The sequence below is a fragment of the Brachionichthys hirsutus genome, chromosome 5 (assembly GCF_040956055.1).
Source record: "Brachionichthys hirsutus isolate HB-005 chromosome 5, CSIRO-AGI_Bhir_v1, whole genome shotgun sequence".
Classification (NCBI taxonomy): Eukaryota; Metazoa; Chordata; class Actinopteri; order Lophiiformes; family Brachionichthyidae; genus Brachionichthys; species Brachionichthys hirsutus.
The window spans coordinates 3,994,024-4,010,565 of NC_090901.1; the positions used below are offsets into that span (position 1 = coordinate 3,994,024).

General features: G+C 42.7%; 1 protein-coding gene across 1 annotated transcript in view; it reads left to right on the top strand.

The window, feature by feature from the left end:
* The first annotated feature begins 454 nt into the window (after window positions 1–454).
* roraa (RAR-related orphan receptor A, paralog a) overlaps window positions 455–16,542 on the top strand; it is a 183,775-nt gene continuing 167,687 nt past the window's right edge. The window contains exon 1 of the mRNA XM_068739025.1: window positions 455–614. Coding sequence (XP_068595126.1) covers window positions 461–614 — 154 coding nt within the window. The 5' untranslated portion in view covers window positions 455–460. The remainder of the gene's footprint in view (window positions 615–16,542) is intronic.

Consider the following 16,542-nt stretch of genomic DNA (forward strand, 5'->3'; position numbering starts at 1 on the left):
TAAGTTTCAGAGCCTAATTAGTTGCTTTAAATCATGGTGTAATGAAAATGCATGATAAATTTGGACAGAGGCAAATGCATATCCAGCTTATAGCTGTGATAAATGTAAAATCTAAATGTTGTGTAATAAATTCAATTTCCTAAATTGTAAATGAGAAGAAATACAGTTTTAATGAATAAAACCTGCGCAGGGTCGATCAGCGTGGATTCAACGCAGGCCTATATCTATTCTTCGGCTATTGACAACCTCTCCCTTCTCAGTGTGCACGACCGGAGCTCTCACTAGCGCCGCTAGTGGACAATCAGACACACGCACACACCTCCAGACACGCTCGCATTTCTCATTTCTTACTTCTAGTCTAAATTAGATAGCAAGACTGCAGCGTCGGCGCTCATAGGTCGCATAGAATTTGTTTTTAAGTACCAGCGGTAGTAAAAAACCAGCGAATCTGAAATTCAACATGGAGTCCCCTCCAGATCCAGCGAGCGACCCGGGCAGCAGCGCCTCGGAGCCGGCTACCCCGCTCAGGGAAACCCCGGTAAGCCTGGAGACGCTCCGGAAAGCGGACCATCCAGCCCCGGTGCGAAGGCAAACCTGCTCAAGCACCAACCGAGGTAAGCCATGGGGGGTATTTATGATTCCGCTGTAAGAAATAACGACCGATCGAGGGCTCTCTAATGAAACTTCAAAATGAATTAAATCGCATTCCCATAAATGACCGCACGCTGCCTCGTTCACCGCAGAGACGCGCCTCTTCGCTGAATACCACCGCGGCTGTATTATTATTATTATTATTATTATTATTATTATTATTATTTGCCCTTTCGGTCTGTATTGCTGTGACGTTCAGGCTCCTCTGACAGCCCAAGTCACAGATGTCACCATTTATTGTGACTGCAAGAGAGAAATCAATTTCCCAGGAACTTCAAACAAACTGATAAACCGGAGCTTCTCTTCCAGCACAAACAGGCCAGCCGATCCACTTTAAACGCGATATTTATGAAAGTAAACTTTTGGACACGGCGTGCTGGTTTTATCGATCAGTCCCCGTTCTCATTTTTGCAGGGACGCGTCCGCCACTGTCCCTGATCCAGCAGCGCGCAGCGCGCAGCGCCGCCTGGCCGGATTCTCACATCTCCACCTCGCAGATTTAGACTATTCCTGTGCGCAAAAACAGACGCCCCAGCAGCTGGAATGTGTTCCAGCTGCTGGGACCCCCCCCCCCACATGAACGGACTATAAAAACTGACACCTATATTGACGCTTTGACCGTCAAAAGTCTGCGCGCATTGCTGCCTAGGACCAATTCATTTGATATGATTTATCCCCCCCCCCCCCCATCACGTCCCGTCCATGTTGTACAGTACAGACAGTATTTAACCACGCCCCCTCCCGGTTGTCTCCGGTTCAGACTCAACCGGGCTCGTCCAAGTTCAAAGAAACGCCGATTTCTCTGTTGATCCTTGACAAGCCGAGGAGCGTCGTGCGCGTAACAGAGACGAGATACCCGACAATTAACATTTGCGGGGTGCTTTTTTTTTCTTTTCTTTTTTGCAGTGTGCGCACTCTTCTTGTGCGCAAGGGGTATATTTAGAGTCTGATATGGTGAGTGTGGAATGTAAGCTGGTTATGTAACGGGTCAACAGAGGCGCGCAACAGAGAGGAGAAATCACCAGCAGATCGTTTAGACTTAATGACTAAAAAGAGAAACCGCTGCGCCTCAGCGCGTATAAAACGACTGAAGGGAAAACCGTGCGCGTCTGTGGGTAACGCTTATGTAATAGCGGGGGAGGGGGGGCAAAGGCAGGTCGTGGGGAGACTTCGTGGGTTGATTTCTTTTCTTTTTTTTCTATCGCGAGTCTGACTTTGAGACACTCTTGACCTGCTGACCCATATTTGCCCCGCCCTTTAACGCACGGGATTAAAGTGCGTCTGGGAAAGAACGCCTTCGGTCTGTTGCGTAATGCTGAATGGGTGAAGAAGAAAAAACGCGCACACGTGTTCATTGGGACAACTTGTGCAGCTTTGAAAGAGTTTCTCCCCCTGCCCTGAAACTCTTAGCAAAGAATGAGGCCGAGTTTTAGAGAGTATTAGCTGCAGAACGCATGAAGGAAAGTTTTGGGAACTTCTTAAGAATAAAAAAACTTATTGGGAAGTTTGTATTTTTCTGAATTGGGGCATTCATTTCTTGAAGTGAATTGTTCTTGTGATTATTTGAAATCTCAATGCGCATTAGGCCATTGCTTGGAGTCTCTCAGCTGATAACATCAGGATGTTTCATCACTCGTCGGCCTGCATTTGTTTTCAGAGACACATAACTAGGAGCTGATAATAAATGTGATTGTCTCAGAGCTATTCGGGACATCCACCCTGCAAGAGAGCAGAAGAAACGTTTGCTTTCATAAAGTAATAACAACTTAATAACTTAATACATTCATTTAATTTAGCAATGATGTAAAAGTGTTACATTAAGTAGTAACTGCGGTTCTTTTATTATGCTGCCAGAGTTCATTGCACTCAGACGCCGGCTTTCCCCGGCCGGCCACAGAAACCCAACGTCTTAGAGGTGGCAGACACACACACTCGAGTGCAGTTCCCCTCTTCCATCCAGCTGCATTCACATTTTTTATCCTGCACGAAGAGCGTTTGTTGTTTTAACCTGTGTGCTAATCCCTTTCAAGCAGAAAGGGCCCACTTCAGCAGAAACCCTTCAGTGAGACTCGAGTGGGCCAGGGAATGGATATTATTACTGGAAAGGAAAGAAATGTGTTATTTTCATATCCTGCTCCCTCCTTTCACAAATTTGGAAACAGTCAATGTTAATGTCTTGGTTATGTAAGGTCATGTTTTCAGCAGAGACTTGGAACCTCACAACTGCACCGAGAAGCTTTGACATCTGACACGCGCCTGGCTTCTCATTTAACAGGAGTTTGTTTGAGCATCCAAAGTGTGTGTGTGTGTGTGTAGTCCTGTAACAGTTGACTTATGCTGCACAAATATTCCTTATCAACATTTCCAGTGATGAGTTATTTGAGCCTCACTTTGTCTGGCAGGAATCTCCATATTTAAAGACAAAATTTGTGTTTCTGTTCACGTTGGAAAATTGTCCCGAGGTGACGCGTGATGTCGTTTTACACAGTTTCTGCAACACGTCCAGATCAATAGGTGCCCCCCTGTACATGTCAAGTCCACCATTTCACACGGATTGTTGTGTTTGGAAGATTTTAAATGGTCCCTTCTTGATTTTGTTTTTACAGTTTCTTGTAATAATATTATTAAAAAATAAGAGTCTGAAGATTTTATATGTTGTGTTCATTGAAAAATATTCAGTCTTCACTTGTTCAACATGGGTCAGACTTTCATTCAGCTGGTTTCTATTTTTATTTTTTATTTTCGGGCCAGCGGAACGAGAGCTGTCTGCTACAGTGGCACCCTTTTTTTTTTTTTTAATCATTTATTAGCCATTGTTGACACGAGGCGGATGAGGTGCAGGGATGCAGAGGCTTTTAAAAAGGTTTAACGTGGAATCTAAGAAAGCCGGGGGGTTGGCATCGGGCTTTAGCAGACAGCAACAATGTTGAGGCTGTGGCATTCTCAGATTCAATGAATCAGTGCTCCCACTGGAGAGAGCATGAAGATACAGGTATCGGCTTATAGCTGAGCCTTCAGCTCAGACAGATTCGCAGAAGGAACTCCATTAGGTGTCTCTTTTTCTTTTCCAGCTTGCTGCCTGTAACGTAATATCGTGTGTCAGTCCTCCTGCATTTTCCAATTTTTACAAGCGGCTGAGGTGATAAAATCAGAAACTCTTTTATTGGAGCCTGTCAGACAGTTAACTTTATGAGCAATCAGCGCAGCATTTGATCCGTACTCATTAAGTTCTCCTCAGACTGACAGTTGAAAACATCGGGCTGACATCGGTTCTTAGTTTAAACGTTGCCACCTTTGTCTTAAGCCTCAAAGGCCGAACTACAGCCAAGCCTCAGTGCATCACATCATTTCGAAGTACCTGTAAAAGCGAGCACAACATCCGGACAGTCAAATGGGATTTTGCCATCAGGTGTCAGGGACTTCCTTTCCTTCTGACTACTGTTAGAGATAAGCAACAAAATGTAGAACATAATGAGAAGATTCTTTGGCTCAAATTGTCCTACTTATTTATAAAGTGCTGTGAGTTGTGGTTTAGGTCCCATGAAACAAAACAAAAATCCCTCGTCTCATTTCTTGCCTTTCTTCTTCTCGGTGAATAACTTCACTGACTGTTGTTCGGCGCTAGAATTGCGATGAATGTTTTTATACCTGAAACCTGGTGTTTTTCTGTGAAGTTTCAAAAGCTTGTTGAAGCATTGATTTTAGAACTACTCAACTAAGTTATATATATATATATATATATATATATATATATACGACATCCATAATAGAAGGAACTAGCAGTGACATCACCGTAATCTTCAATACAAGATACCTTTATATTTCAATTTGACAGAGTGGACCGTTTTATTGGTGTCGAAAATGAAGTTGACTGAAGGTTCAAAGTCTCCGTTAAGTCCATATGCTGTCAATCAGTACAGGAACGGCACTTAAAATGTAGTGGCTGTTAACTGGTGATGACATCTTACAGCGCGGCTGGTTACACGCATAAGAGCACACACGCGTGAGCGGCAGAGCGAGGTGGTACGGCAGCGCTGACGATAACCTGTGTGTCAGGTTTACTCATTTATTGGGAATCGATGTTGATTAAAAAGTTTAGAAGTGTTTGACGTCCTAGAACAAGTGTGAAAACTTTCCTCCTCTTATTTCGGAGTTCGAATCACCAGCGGCTTTAACTGGGGCTGGCGACGTAGTTTCAACTGGTGACAGACACCAGATTTGATGTGAAATCTCCAGTGGCGGAGCGACAGCTCAGATCTGTGGCCCATTTTCAGAAGTTTGTATCTGAGATAGGAAAGTCTAAATAGTAATACTCCAGATGCATTATTGGAGGGCGTTAAAGGCGTCTAAATTTAATGTGGTACACTGTGACCCAGGAACTGGTGCTGCTTGGCTCTGTGCTGCTCTCTGGCTTTTTGACATGAAATAGGCCCTTTTAGAAGAGACCTTGAGGGAAAGAGGTGGTAAGACGGGTCTAAAGCGTCACTCAGAGGAGTTCTTGTGCCGCATCTGGGGCCAAGCCTTCCTCATTTCTACCAGGGTGGATGGTGCAGAGCTCCTGAGCGGGTAGGCAGGCCCCGAGCACCAAACCTCTAGCACTCAGTCAGGAACTTTGACCGGAGGTGTATTTGAGAATCATTCCTCTGCATTGGGATGCTCCATTCACACTGCTTCGTGTCATGTGACGGACACAAAAGCGTCTGCACGGCTAGAGAACACGAATCTTTTTCTGCAGAGGCATTTGGGCTACATGCAGGCTGCAAAGGGCTGACATATGTTTAACACTTGAGAGGAGAACACAGGATGATCTCCCGGTACCCGAGGTTCTAATGGTCATTATGTCTGCACTTTAAAGCAGGAAGAGGTTACATTGTAAGATCTAAAGTACGTCATTCAACAGGCATATCTCAGCAGCTCCAGCACATCTGTTGTAAGGATTGTGATGAGTGGCGAAGGATGATTGCAGACTAAAAGGAATGGGGATGTATTTGTTGCATATTGCATTGTTTTTTTGTTTTTTTACACCTTGCACTTGGTTTTCTCACCAATTCTGAAATCATTGTTTTCCGAATGGACATTTTCTCCAGTGCTCGTGCTTTGATTTTCTTCAGATTCCATCATATATATACACTGAGACATTTGTGACGCATCAGAACTGCTGCAGCATTACTCAACAAAGTTTATTTGTCATCTGGAATAAACAAAAACTTTGAAAGACAAGGAAGATAAAATAACTTGAAAATCAGTGTCATTTTTGTTGGCTTGATTATTTATATTGGAATAACAAGCGCGACTTGATCTCATAAATAAAAAAGGGAGAGATACGGATCCGTCCCCTCCAGGTACAGCCGCCACTTAATCGAATTAGCTCCACTCTCATCCTTGACGGGCTCTTCAAACACCCCTGGTGACTTCTGAGTGCCGATTACAATCAGCTACTATTTTCAGCCTTTGATTAAAATCTGGTGAGGTTGGACAGAATGTTTTTGAGTGCAGAACCAACTAATTAATTGCAGCCCATCTCCATTTTTTATTATTTTTTATTTTTGCCAGTTACAGAGGACCAATGGGCTGGAGTAATTTAGTTAAACAATGCACATTAGTATAAATCATATTGAATCTGTGTCTGTGAAACAATTAGCTTCTTCCTACTGAAATGTCTTATATGTGTGTTGTCCAATCATGCCCCCCCCCCCCCCCCCCCCCCCAATCTTGATATCATTATAGATGTATTTTATTGGAGACTTCTGGAGGAATACAAAAAAAAAAGAGCCATTTATGTTTCATAAGCTAATTTTCATCCCGATTAGGAGGAATCGCAGCCCTATAATCGTTGCTAAATAAGCTTGTTGCTACAGAGTTCCTCGTCTGGAAGACAACAATTTATTTATTCATAAAATAATATGAGATGATCACAATTGTTTTTGCCTCACACAGTATGCCATGGAATCAGTGTAATATGTCAGTCAGAGGCGATTCAGCTCTTTTGTTACGTTTGAAAGGCAGCTTTTGAATATGAATAAGTCGGTAATGAGTTGCTTCTTGCGTGTCTGCGGATTGATTGCTGTTGGAGGCTCACGAAAACAGAACGTGGCACGACGGGGCTCAATCAGTGCCAACGTGCCTCCGCTGCGCTGCTTTCTGACAGTGATTGAAAGACAAAGTCTCTCCTCGGCACGTGCGCTGCACCAATCCTGCTCTCCCTTCCAGATGAATCTCATCTGATCAATGAATATTTACAACTTTATTTTAATAACGCGCTACTTAAAAGGCAATAATTAAATGCCAGGTTGTATGAAAAAAAAGCCTATTTTTATACGACAGATAGAAATAGACAGACAGAAATAGGAAGATGAAGGCCTGTGGTTGATGTTGCTGTACTACAAACTCATGGAGGAACTGCAGTTCTTGCCGCTTTCAAGTCATGTTATTCTACAGATCTGTTATTAATTCTCACTTTTTCCTCACTTTTTTTTGTTAAATATTTTCAACATTTGTGAGCAACTAAAATGCTGGGTTAAGGAGAGAACTTTAAAAAAATAAACATTTAAATTTATAAAAAATATCTCCTTTGATTTGTTGCTGAAAAATAAACTTCTCTCCCTATACAAACTATTTTTGTTCAGGCTTCATTGGGGTTGTCCATTTTATTTTGAATAATTGAAATATAGTTTGATACAGTTGAGTTGAGGGAATATTCATTCGCTGTCATCTTGTGTTAAACCAGCGTGGCTCGTGATGCTCATTAATTTCGGCTTGCTCCACTTGCAGTATTTGGGCTCTCTTTGCTGGCTCAGTGCCACAGTGTCTTCTGAAAGAACCACTTCATCTCTGTCAGGGGCAGGTGGAAATTTGCTGCACACTTCTAATTGGACAAAGTGCCTTTCAAGCTCTGAGCCATCATACACAGATCAGATTATCATACAGACCAGGTGTCAACAGAAGATTTCCACCTCCCTCTTCCCCTCCTGCTCTCTTTGTCATCTTGTGGTTAACTTCTCAAACATTTCCCTGCCACTTTTCCAATTTTTGCCACCTTCTTACTCAGGACACATTAAGCCTTCTTTAAAAACACTTATGTTGCTTTTATTGTGCATTATAAAGACACATCAGCAACAAGAGATGCCTTCTATAACCAGGAGAGATGGAAATAACCATCAACTGATTTAACAGATGGTGCTAAATCTGCCTTCCTGACAGGCTGAAACATGTCCTTCCTGAGTTGAAAGCAGTGTCTTGGTCAGTCTTAATAGAGGATCTATGCTGCAGCCAGAGGGAGAGACTGCAGGCTCGCTTACGGGAGACTTTACGGTCTCTTGTACAGCTCGGGGCCAAACCTCGCTCTGCTTGCGAAGGTCGTCAGTGAAAACGTCAAAGAGCAGAAACTGACTGATGCTATTGCATCCTTTTGAATAAGGTAAAGGCAGAATTTTGATTAAAGAAAAATGGCAAATGTGTCCTTATACATGAGTTACACAAAAAATATTCAATCAACAAGGCTTTTGCCAAGATGTTTCAGGCAAGTCCGTTTTCAAATTCAATAACCAGACAAGGTTATTGAATTTGAAAACGGGTGATAGAACATCAGCATTTCATTTTATCCCAGTATCCTTTGAAGGTGGAAAAAGCTTAAACCAGTTTCATGCAGTGATTAATCCATTATAACTACTCCTTAAACACATCAGGCAAACATGGCAACATTTTGGCATACTTGATTGCTTATCTTGTCTGCGCGTTGCCAGCGCAGATGTATTACTCTGTGCTGATTTGATTCTGGGCACACGAAAGTGGACAGGAGAGATTGATGGTGGTGTCTTCAGTCAGACGGATAACACCTGATTCTGCCTGCAGGGGGTTTGTCTAGCAACCCCCCCCCCCCCCCCCCACACACACACCTTCCCAGCGCCTCATATGTATTGAAGGCCGTACCGAGGAGGTGAACCCTTCCTGCACTCGATGCAAATTCGGGGCCACATTCAGAGATGATCCCAGGACGATTAAGCCAATGTGGCCCCAAGCGCTCTGCACCACATGATCCATGCATCAGCCACACCTGCACCACATGATCCATGCATCAGCCACACCTGAGAGAAACCCACACATGCTTGGGGGGTCATTTGTTTAACACAGTTGCATCAAGTGTCTTAACGCACTCAAACATAAACACATTAATCCACACGCTCCAGCAAACACACATGCCTGAACACACACATGAACACACTTAGTCTGGACGCGTGTGTGGCAGAGCTTCACCTTTGGATTAAAAACTGTTATTGCTGTCACTTTTTGATGGTGTTTATTTAAAAAAACTGATAAAATGTTGTTGGGGACTATATCCTCGGACTGGACGATCATCGAGATTTCATAAATTCATGCTGGAGTCATACTTGACTTTCCCCAAAACCTTCTTACTGTTAATTAACAGATTAGACAGTTGAAAGAAAATGATGTCAAAGATCATTTATTAATTCAATAATGTAAAGAGCAAAGTGAAGAATGCTGTCTGCTTTCTACCTTTCAAAAAATAATGATGTGGTTGTAATCTGTGTTGATAATCAATGAATATTGTACATTTAGGTTTTGGACTTTTTATTCTAGAAAATTTGGAACAAATTAATTTCACTCTTTCCGGACATTCCTAATACACTGATTAGGTGGAAAAATAAAAAAAGAACAAATAACCATTAAAATAATATCTGGTTGCAACTGTGTTGGAATTTGAAGTGAAGGATAAACAACATTATGTTCCCATTGGCATTGTTCTGGGTTGTTTCCTGCTCAATCTGTGGGCCTGCGCAAACATTATCTGCCCTGTTTGCTCTTTTGATACTATTACATACTTTGTTATGATTTACTAACTGTTAGTAACATCTGACTGTCTCATGATGATCCATGAATCAAAGTAAGCTGCATACAGAGCAGCAAAGCGAGTTCGGTAACAAGTAGAGCAGGACAGGTTCTCACTACGTGAAGCAGATGGTGAAAGGCTAGTGTATAATAGATCTCAATATTAACTGCGGCACACGCTGGGCGTGCTGGTGGCTGGCGCACGACAGTGTAAAAAAAGAAGCTATGACCTTCTGTCCCATCATTTACCCCCACGTGCCCCCATACTGCTCTCAAATTACTTTGTTTTAGCCAATTAAAGCAGCCGGCTAAGCATCAAGCAGGCTGCCATTTTTCGCCCACCTGCACCCATGTGACATTATCATTCTGTCATCGGGAGAGATGGCCATAAGAGGGGATTTCCGACGTGGCACGATGCCGCCTTAGACCCCGCTGTGCTCATTGAGATTAATGCAATGAGTCTCAACAATTTCAGTCGGCTGTCTCACCTGTTAGCGCGCACAGTCCGTCGCTGCTTGCACCAATGAGCAAAATGATCCTGGTGGATGTGGCATGTGCCGACGCGGGCTGCGGATATACATCTTGAGATATTTCCTCTATTACCTCTTGAAAAAAACACAGTTTCTAAATATGCAAGGAATCTATTGTCCCCGAGTTGCATTGTTGCTGATCAAGATACCATATGCTGAGAAACCGGTATCTGTCCAAATCCTTTAATGGCTCAATAATAGAAAGAAAGGTGGCGGACACAAGAATACCGTGGCATGGGATGAGTGAAGGACTGGAGTGTGTGGTGTTTAACCACCATATGAGAACAGATTATGTGCTTGAAGGGGCTGAATTGAGTGCCAGCAGTGACAGTTGGGCTGGGAATTGACTGTGCCTGGGACTTGGGGCTTTACTCCGCTCGGAAACACCACTGGGCCCAGGGCTCATCTCTGTAGTACCCCCCCCCCCCCCCGTAGAGGTATTGTGGCCTGCCGATCGCTCCGCTTCACCAGGGGAATGGACGTGCCCCTTCTCTCGCTTGATGAACACTCACTAATGGCTGCTTCTTTGAAAGCTGATGGGTCTGTTTGAGGCGCCTCTTTTTCTCCCCTCCAGCTTGCTTTGGCCTGGCATTCGTCAGGCTGCCCGGCTTTGCTCTCCTGCCCACATGATGGAACGCCAAGGGGCTGAAACGGCTGTCATTTGTTGTACTTTCAAATAAAAGTTGAGGATTTACCAGTGGAAAGCAAAAATAGTCCATTGATGAAGCATATGTCGCAATAGTGACATTTTCAGCTATTTGTCAGGATTTTTTTTTTCTCCTATACAGAAGAAACGTATGGACATGGTTTGGTGTAAAGCAATCAAGTGAGCATGCAAAGAGACATAGATAGTAAATAATATGAAATAAGCATTTGAAATTGAGCACCTTGGCAGTTTGCATATCTTCCACAGGCTGCTAGACAGAAATATACAGGTGTATTCTAAAAAAGAAACGTGGTTCTACTGTACGAAGAGAGGAAACGGAACGTGGAGAGTAGGCTGATTGTCTTACAAACTGGATAGATATGACATCTTAACGCTTCACTTGCACAGCCTTGTTGCTTATCTCGCTCACCTTGCCCAGACTAATTCACCTCCCGAAGAAGACTTTGAGCGGTGCTCCTCTTCGTCGGTGTGCCAGTCTCCAGCTTCTTGAGACTCTATTAGGAAAGTTAGTCGCCCTTGGAAGTCTCCTCTCTGCAACTTCTCCTGTCTTTGCTCTCGCTTTGCCTCTCCCACTCCTCTTCCCCCACCCTGCCCCCACTTGAAACTAGGGTGAAGGTCGGAAATGGCGAATTTGATATAAGAGCTGACGTGCTTCTGTGGAGCGCCTTGTCAACTCAAAACAATAGGCTTGCAGGAGCTGTTACGCCGAATAAAGAATGTTCGCATATTCCCAGGGAAATATCTTCCGCCAGACATTCCCAAAAGAGATGAGAACATTTGTCTGCATATATTTTACAGGTGCTGGCCCAGTATAAAGTGGAGGCTGAAGCAACAATGAATTCACTTCAACATGTGAATAAATATGTTATCTCAAGTGGGAGTTTAAAGAAGTCATCCAATTTACGCAGTGTTGCCGCTTTTGGTGATTTGGTCATCACCCAAACGCTCTGCTGTTCTGCTGTGTGTTTTTTCATCCTGTTCTTGATGTAGAATTCAAGCGTTCAAAGTCCGGCATATAATGTTTAACAGCTTTAACTGGCTGCACCTAATGTCTGTGAAGAAGTGACAGAGGTTAGGAGTTGCATCATGTCAAGAAATAGCTGCAGCCGCCTGCAGTGCACAGGGGTGTGTCCTGCAAAACAGTCCTCAAACAGATCAGGACGAACAGAGACCAGAGACAGTCGGCCCACTGAATATTCAGTTCTCAATACAAAGTGTGCTTTTTTTTTTTTTCAACTAATCAAGTACAGGCATGTAATATTATGTTGATAAAAATAAATAAAACTTTTTTTTTTTCTGCCAAGGGAGTAAATGTTTATTTTCTTTCTTAACACAATCAAGCGCAGCAAGAAAAAAAAAAACCTACCTCAATCTGTTAATACAACTGCTTTGCTCATTTACATTGTTACAGATCTCTCGGCAGCCATTTGTCACAGGCAGTTTCATCTCAAATTAAATTCATCTGGATATGACATTTTAATTGGAACACTATTCCCATTAATTGGACAAATTAGGGAAAGTCTGCTGGGGGAAAAGGTAATCTCTGGGAGTGATGATTTGGAATCCACAAATTAGAATGAAAAATCAGCTGCTCAGCTTTTCTTTGCGTGGCAGCCATGTTTGCGGCAGTGCGCTCTGGCAACTCTGGCGCTGGAGGACCCGACGGCACTCAGGGCTCATGTTGTGTTCATTAAAAGCGATTAAGGAATAGGTCAATTTAGTCTGCTCGGCTGGTTGGAGACGTACATTTGAAATGTCTTTGTCTTTGTCTTGCCTTGCCAGCGTGGGATTGGGCAATCACTGGAGCAGCAAATGTGATCTGTCACTATTTCACGCGCGTTTGTGACGTGTCTGATTGAACGTGTCAAGGAGTCATGACAGTATAGTATTAAATGTTGTCATTTTGTTTTTATCGGTGTGTTAATGTGGTGTGTGTTCAAATGTGTTTGGGTTTTTGTACCTTTGGGCTCAGTTTCAACTGCAATGCCAACTGGCTGCTGCTCGATGAAAAGATCTGTTCATCCCAGATACCCAACAAATGTAAGACATTAATTGCTAATAAAAATCAGATTAAATTAGGCGTGCTTGATTTCATATTCAAATATATATATTTTTTCTGTTTTAGGGTGGATATTCGTTATCTAAGAAAGAATCACGACACAGAACACAGAATTCAGTATTTGAAGATGCCTTTCCATAGAGACAATTGACATTGGCTAAACACAAAATGTGCTGCAAATATTTTAATTCAGGGTGACCACCTGTCAGTTTAGGTAGGCTTAGCCAGGAGAGAAAACCTGGTGCCAAGAGCAGCCAGGTGTAGGTAAATGTTGCACATATGTGACGAGATTATAAAGGAAATCATCTAAGTATCCTGCGTAATCTATAATCCAACAAATGATTGCAATATTTGACACTAATTTTATACATTGTTCTGCAGTATGCTGCACATACAATGACAACGAGCAACCTCTGTTGCCTTATTAATTGTATTTGTGTTGCAACTTTGCAAAAGCAGTCTTCTGAAATTTCAGCTCATTGTGTTCCAGTCCATTCAGATCATGTGGTTTCTCAGCTACCGTGAAGCACCTGTGACTATGGAGCATGATGCACCTTGAAAATGAACCACAGCACAGGTTTTAAACAGCAACAGTGTTTGTTTGCATGTTTTAAAAGATTCATTGTATCAATTTTTCAATCAACTCTCAGCTCGAGAGCACATACTTGTGATAACGTCCTTCAATAAAAAAAAACACTTATCTCTAATGGGAATGCGTTAAGGTGTGTAGTGGCGTTAAGTGGTTGGTAGCCCTAATTGGAGCTCTCCATAGTAAATTATAGAGGGGTAGCAGAGGATTGGGTGAGATGCATAAGAGAGTGAGACAGACAAAGGGGGCTCCTGGATGGTGGGGCCAAGGGAAAAAGTTCCTCCATGCATGTCAGAGTTTGAGCAAGTTCAGAATTGATGAAGCCCACAGGCAGCACTGCTAATTTTAGTTGAAATCACCTAAGTGGTTTGGCTAATTTATCCAGGCTCCTCGGCCTCAGCCCGTGGTTTCTGGCTCCCCTCTCCACCCCCCCCCCCCCCCCCCCTCCCAGATATATCCAGAAAGCGTGACGGTACCAGGAGGTAACGGTGGGAACAGAAGGCTATTTTTTGCCCAGCTGATTTGCGGAGCGCCGGGTAGTTGCCGCCTGTGTCGTACATTTTGATATCATTTGACCCTTAACAAGAGCCCATGTTCAACCAATGGTTCCAAAAGATAGTTTAGACCTCTCTGGATTAACTGGAAAAGTGAAATTACATTTTGATTTTGAAACAGATGAAGGAAAATAGATGCAGTCTCTGATATGCATGGTGTTTCTTTAGAATGTGTCATTTTTAACATTCCTCAGTTCTTTAATGTAGATATGTCTATGAGAGTGAGCTTCAACACAGAAGAGACACAGGGTCAGCTGCTAACATGTAAATGTTCTGACATCTGATGGATGGAGATAATGTTGGCTAAAAAGCCCAGTAATTCATTTAAATAGACAGCAGGTAATTGAGGCATTATCTTGACAGCTCTGTGCTGTAAAATGAAACTTGTAAAATGAAACTCTTGGCAAGTCACTTTAAGGTGTAACGCTGGTGTAATCAGCCCACATGGGTGGTGATGCCTGGCACATCGTTACACATGGCAAGATGCTGCTTACATTTATTTGCTGCTTAGGAGTTTTTTTTTTAAGTAATTACTTCTAATTGGATCCTATCCACCTAAAGGAAAATAAGTAACTTGCTCACTGTTAATTTTATTTTAGTGACAGGTCATTATTTAAAATCTAACATTGTGAAATAACTGCGTATAAGTGCGTTTCATATTTTAGAAGCCAAATAATAGCAAAGGACATCTTTCAGGGAGTCTGCCAGGCGAGAAAGTTAAAAAGTATGATCACACCTGATGTGAATTTACACAGAACTATAACAGCGGAGGTTCTGTTCCTCATACAGTTGGTGCTTGACACCATCTGTATTTGATATTTAGCTCATCTATTCTGATCATGTGGGATGTGTAGAATATGTTAAACACAGATTGTGTTAGCAGCTTGAGAACGGCTCTGAATTGCGCACCATTCCGGTGCAGTCATCCAAGCAAGAATCAATCATTTTGAACAAACAGTGCAGCCAACGCTGGGAAGGCTATAGGGGACGTGCAACTTTGGTGTCCTGTTACCTTTGATGAAAATCAGTCCAATAAGAAACCTGGCAGAAACTTTATGAAAAAGTAATTTGGTTTTCTTAAAATGCAATTTTCAGACAAATCATATATTAATCGATTCCAGGGCTTTGTGAGGAACCGGTTAACCTTGGGTTCACATTCATCACAATGTAGCCCCCCCCCCCCCCCCCAAAAAAGGGAATAGTGGGGTAATTGATTTCGCACGGAGGCCTTCTTGAATACTTTTTTTTTTACATGTATGGTTAGTTTGCTTTATATGATGGTGTGCATTACCTTTATTGTGCACCATTTCCACAGCTACAAATCAACGTAAATTATTCCTGTTGTAAAAGCCTTATCTGAATAATATTGATTGTTGTTCCCACATAGAGCACAGTTTCCTGAAAAAATACTTTGCAGAGCAGCAAGCAAAGGGGAGATGTTTGCAGTCCTGTGTGCTTGCCAGCAGTTTTTGGCAGATGAATGTAGGGGTTTTATGTGCCAAGCACCTGGTCAAACTGAAAACAATGAGGGGCTTATGGATTCTCTTTATTCAAGAGCGACTGAGATGATACCTAGAATGTTAGAGCTCTTCTGGGTCCTTTTAAGAAATGCTGATGCACAATAATTCTCAGCACTTCTGAATGCTATGAAAATGTTTCCGTGCTTTAGATGCAGTACGTACCTGGAGATAAACTAAGCTATGCAGCATTAACATATTCATTATTGTTCAGTCTTTATTTTACACAAGTACAGAAATACGAATGAGAAAGGGAAAAAAAAAGTGCTGTTGAATGTCAGCTCCGAAATATCTGCAGCGCTGGGATTCAGTATGGAGGCTCTTGGTTGAGTCTTTAGCAGTGATCCAATAATGACTTCCACAGATGGGTTTGTTGGCTGATGCTCCGCTGAGCCCATTGGGTATGCAGTAGAGAGTGTCAAAATGTCTCCTGTGCAGAATCATCTCCCGGTTTGGGGAATGAAGGGTGTATCTGCCAGACCTACTGGCAGTCGGTGGGTCTCTTCTCCTGCGCTACCTAGACTGGAGCTCAGCCAGGGTTAATTATAGAGGAACTCCAGAGTCTTGTGTCACTAAGGATGGCAGACAGAATATTGTCATGTTGCCATGTCCTATACAGAAAAGACAAGAGTAAGAGCACACCTGCTCAGCCAGAGCATGTGCAGCATTTCTCTCTTCCACAGGCATCTCAGTCCAGGTCTGAACTGAGCGGCTGTCAGCAGCCATATGGCTGATAAAATGTGTGTTTGGTGGGTAAATTGGTAATAATAACCCAAGTGCTCTGAGTGGTAACTTAAGTGAGATGAGAACATTTTCAGGGATTAATTGCAGTATATTTAAAATGCTCATTTAAGTAACCTGAGCTGATCCTGTGGCTCGGTACCAGAGCCGTAGGATCAGATGAGCCCTGCATATTTGAATGGATCCTATATTTCCTTTATATATTATTTTAGGGTATTAGTATCTGAAATGCCTCTTATACTGCTGGGTTTACAGGAAGTATATGCACCTATCCAACATCATGCAATGTATTTATTCGGGGACCTCATCTACTTTCCATCCAAAACATTCCACCTCCTTGTCTTAGCCTGGCACCGAAAAGCGACTTTATCAAGTTCTAGATTCGGT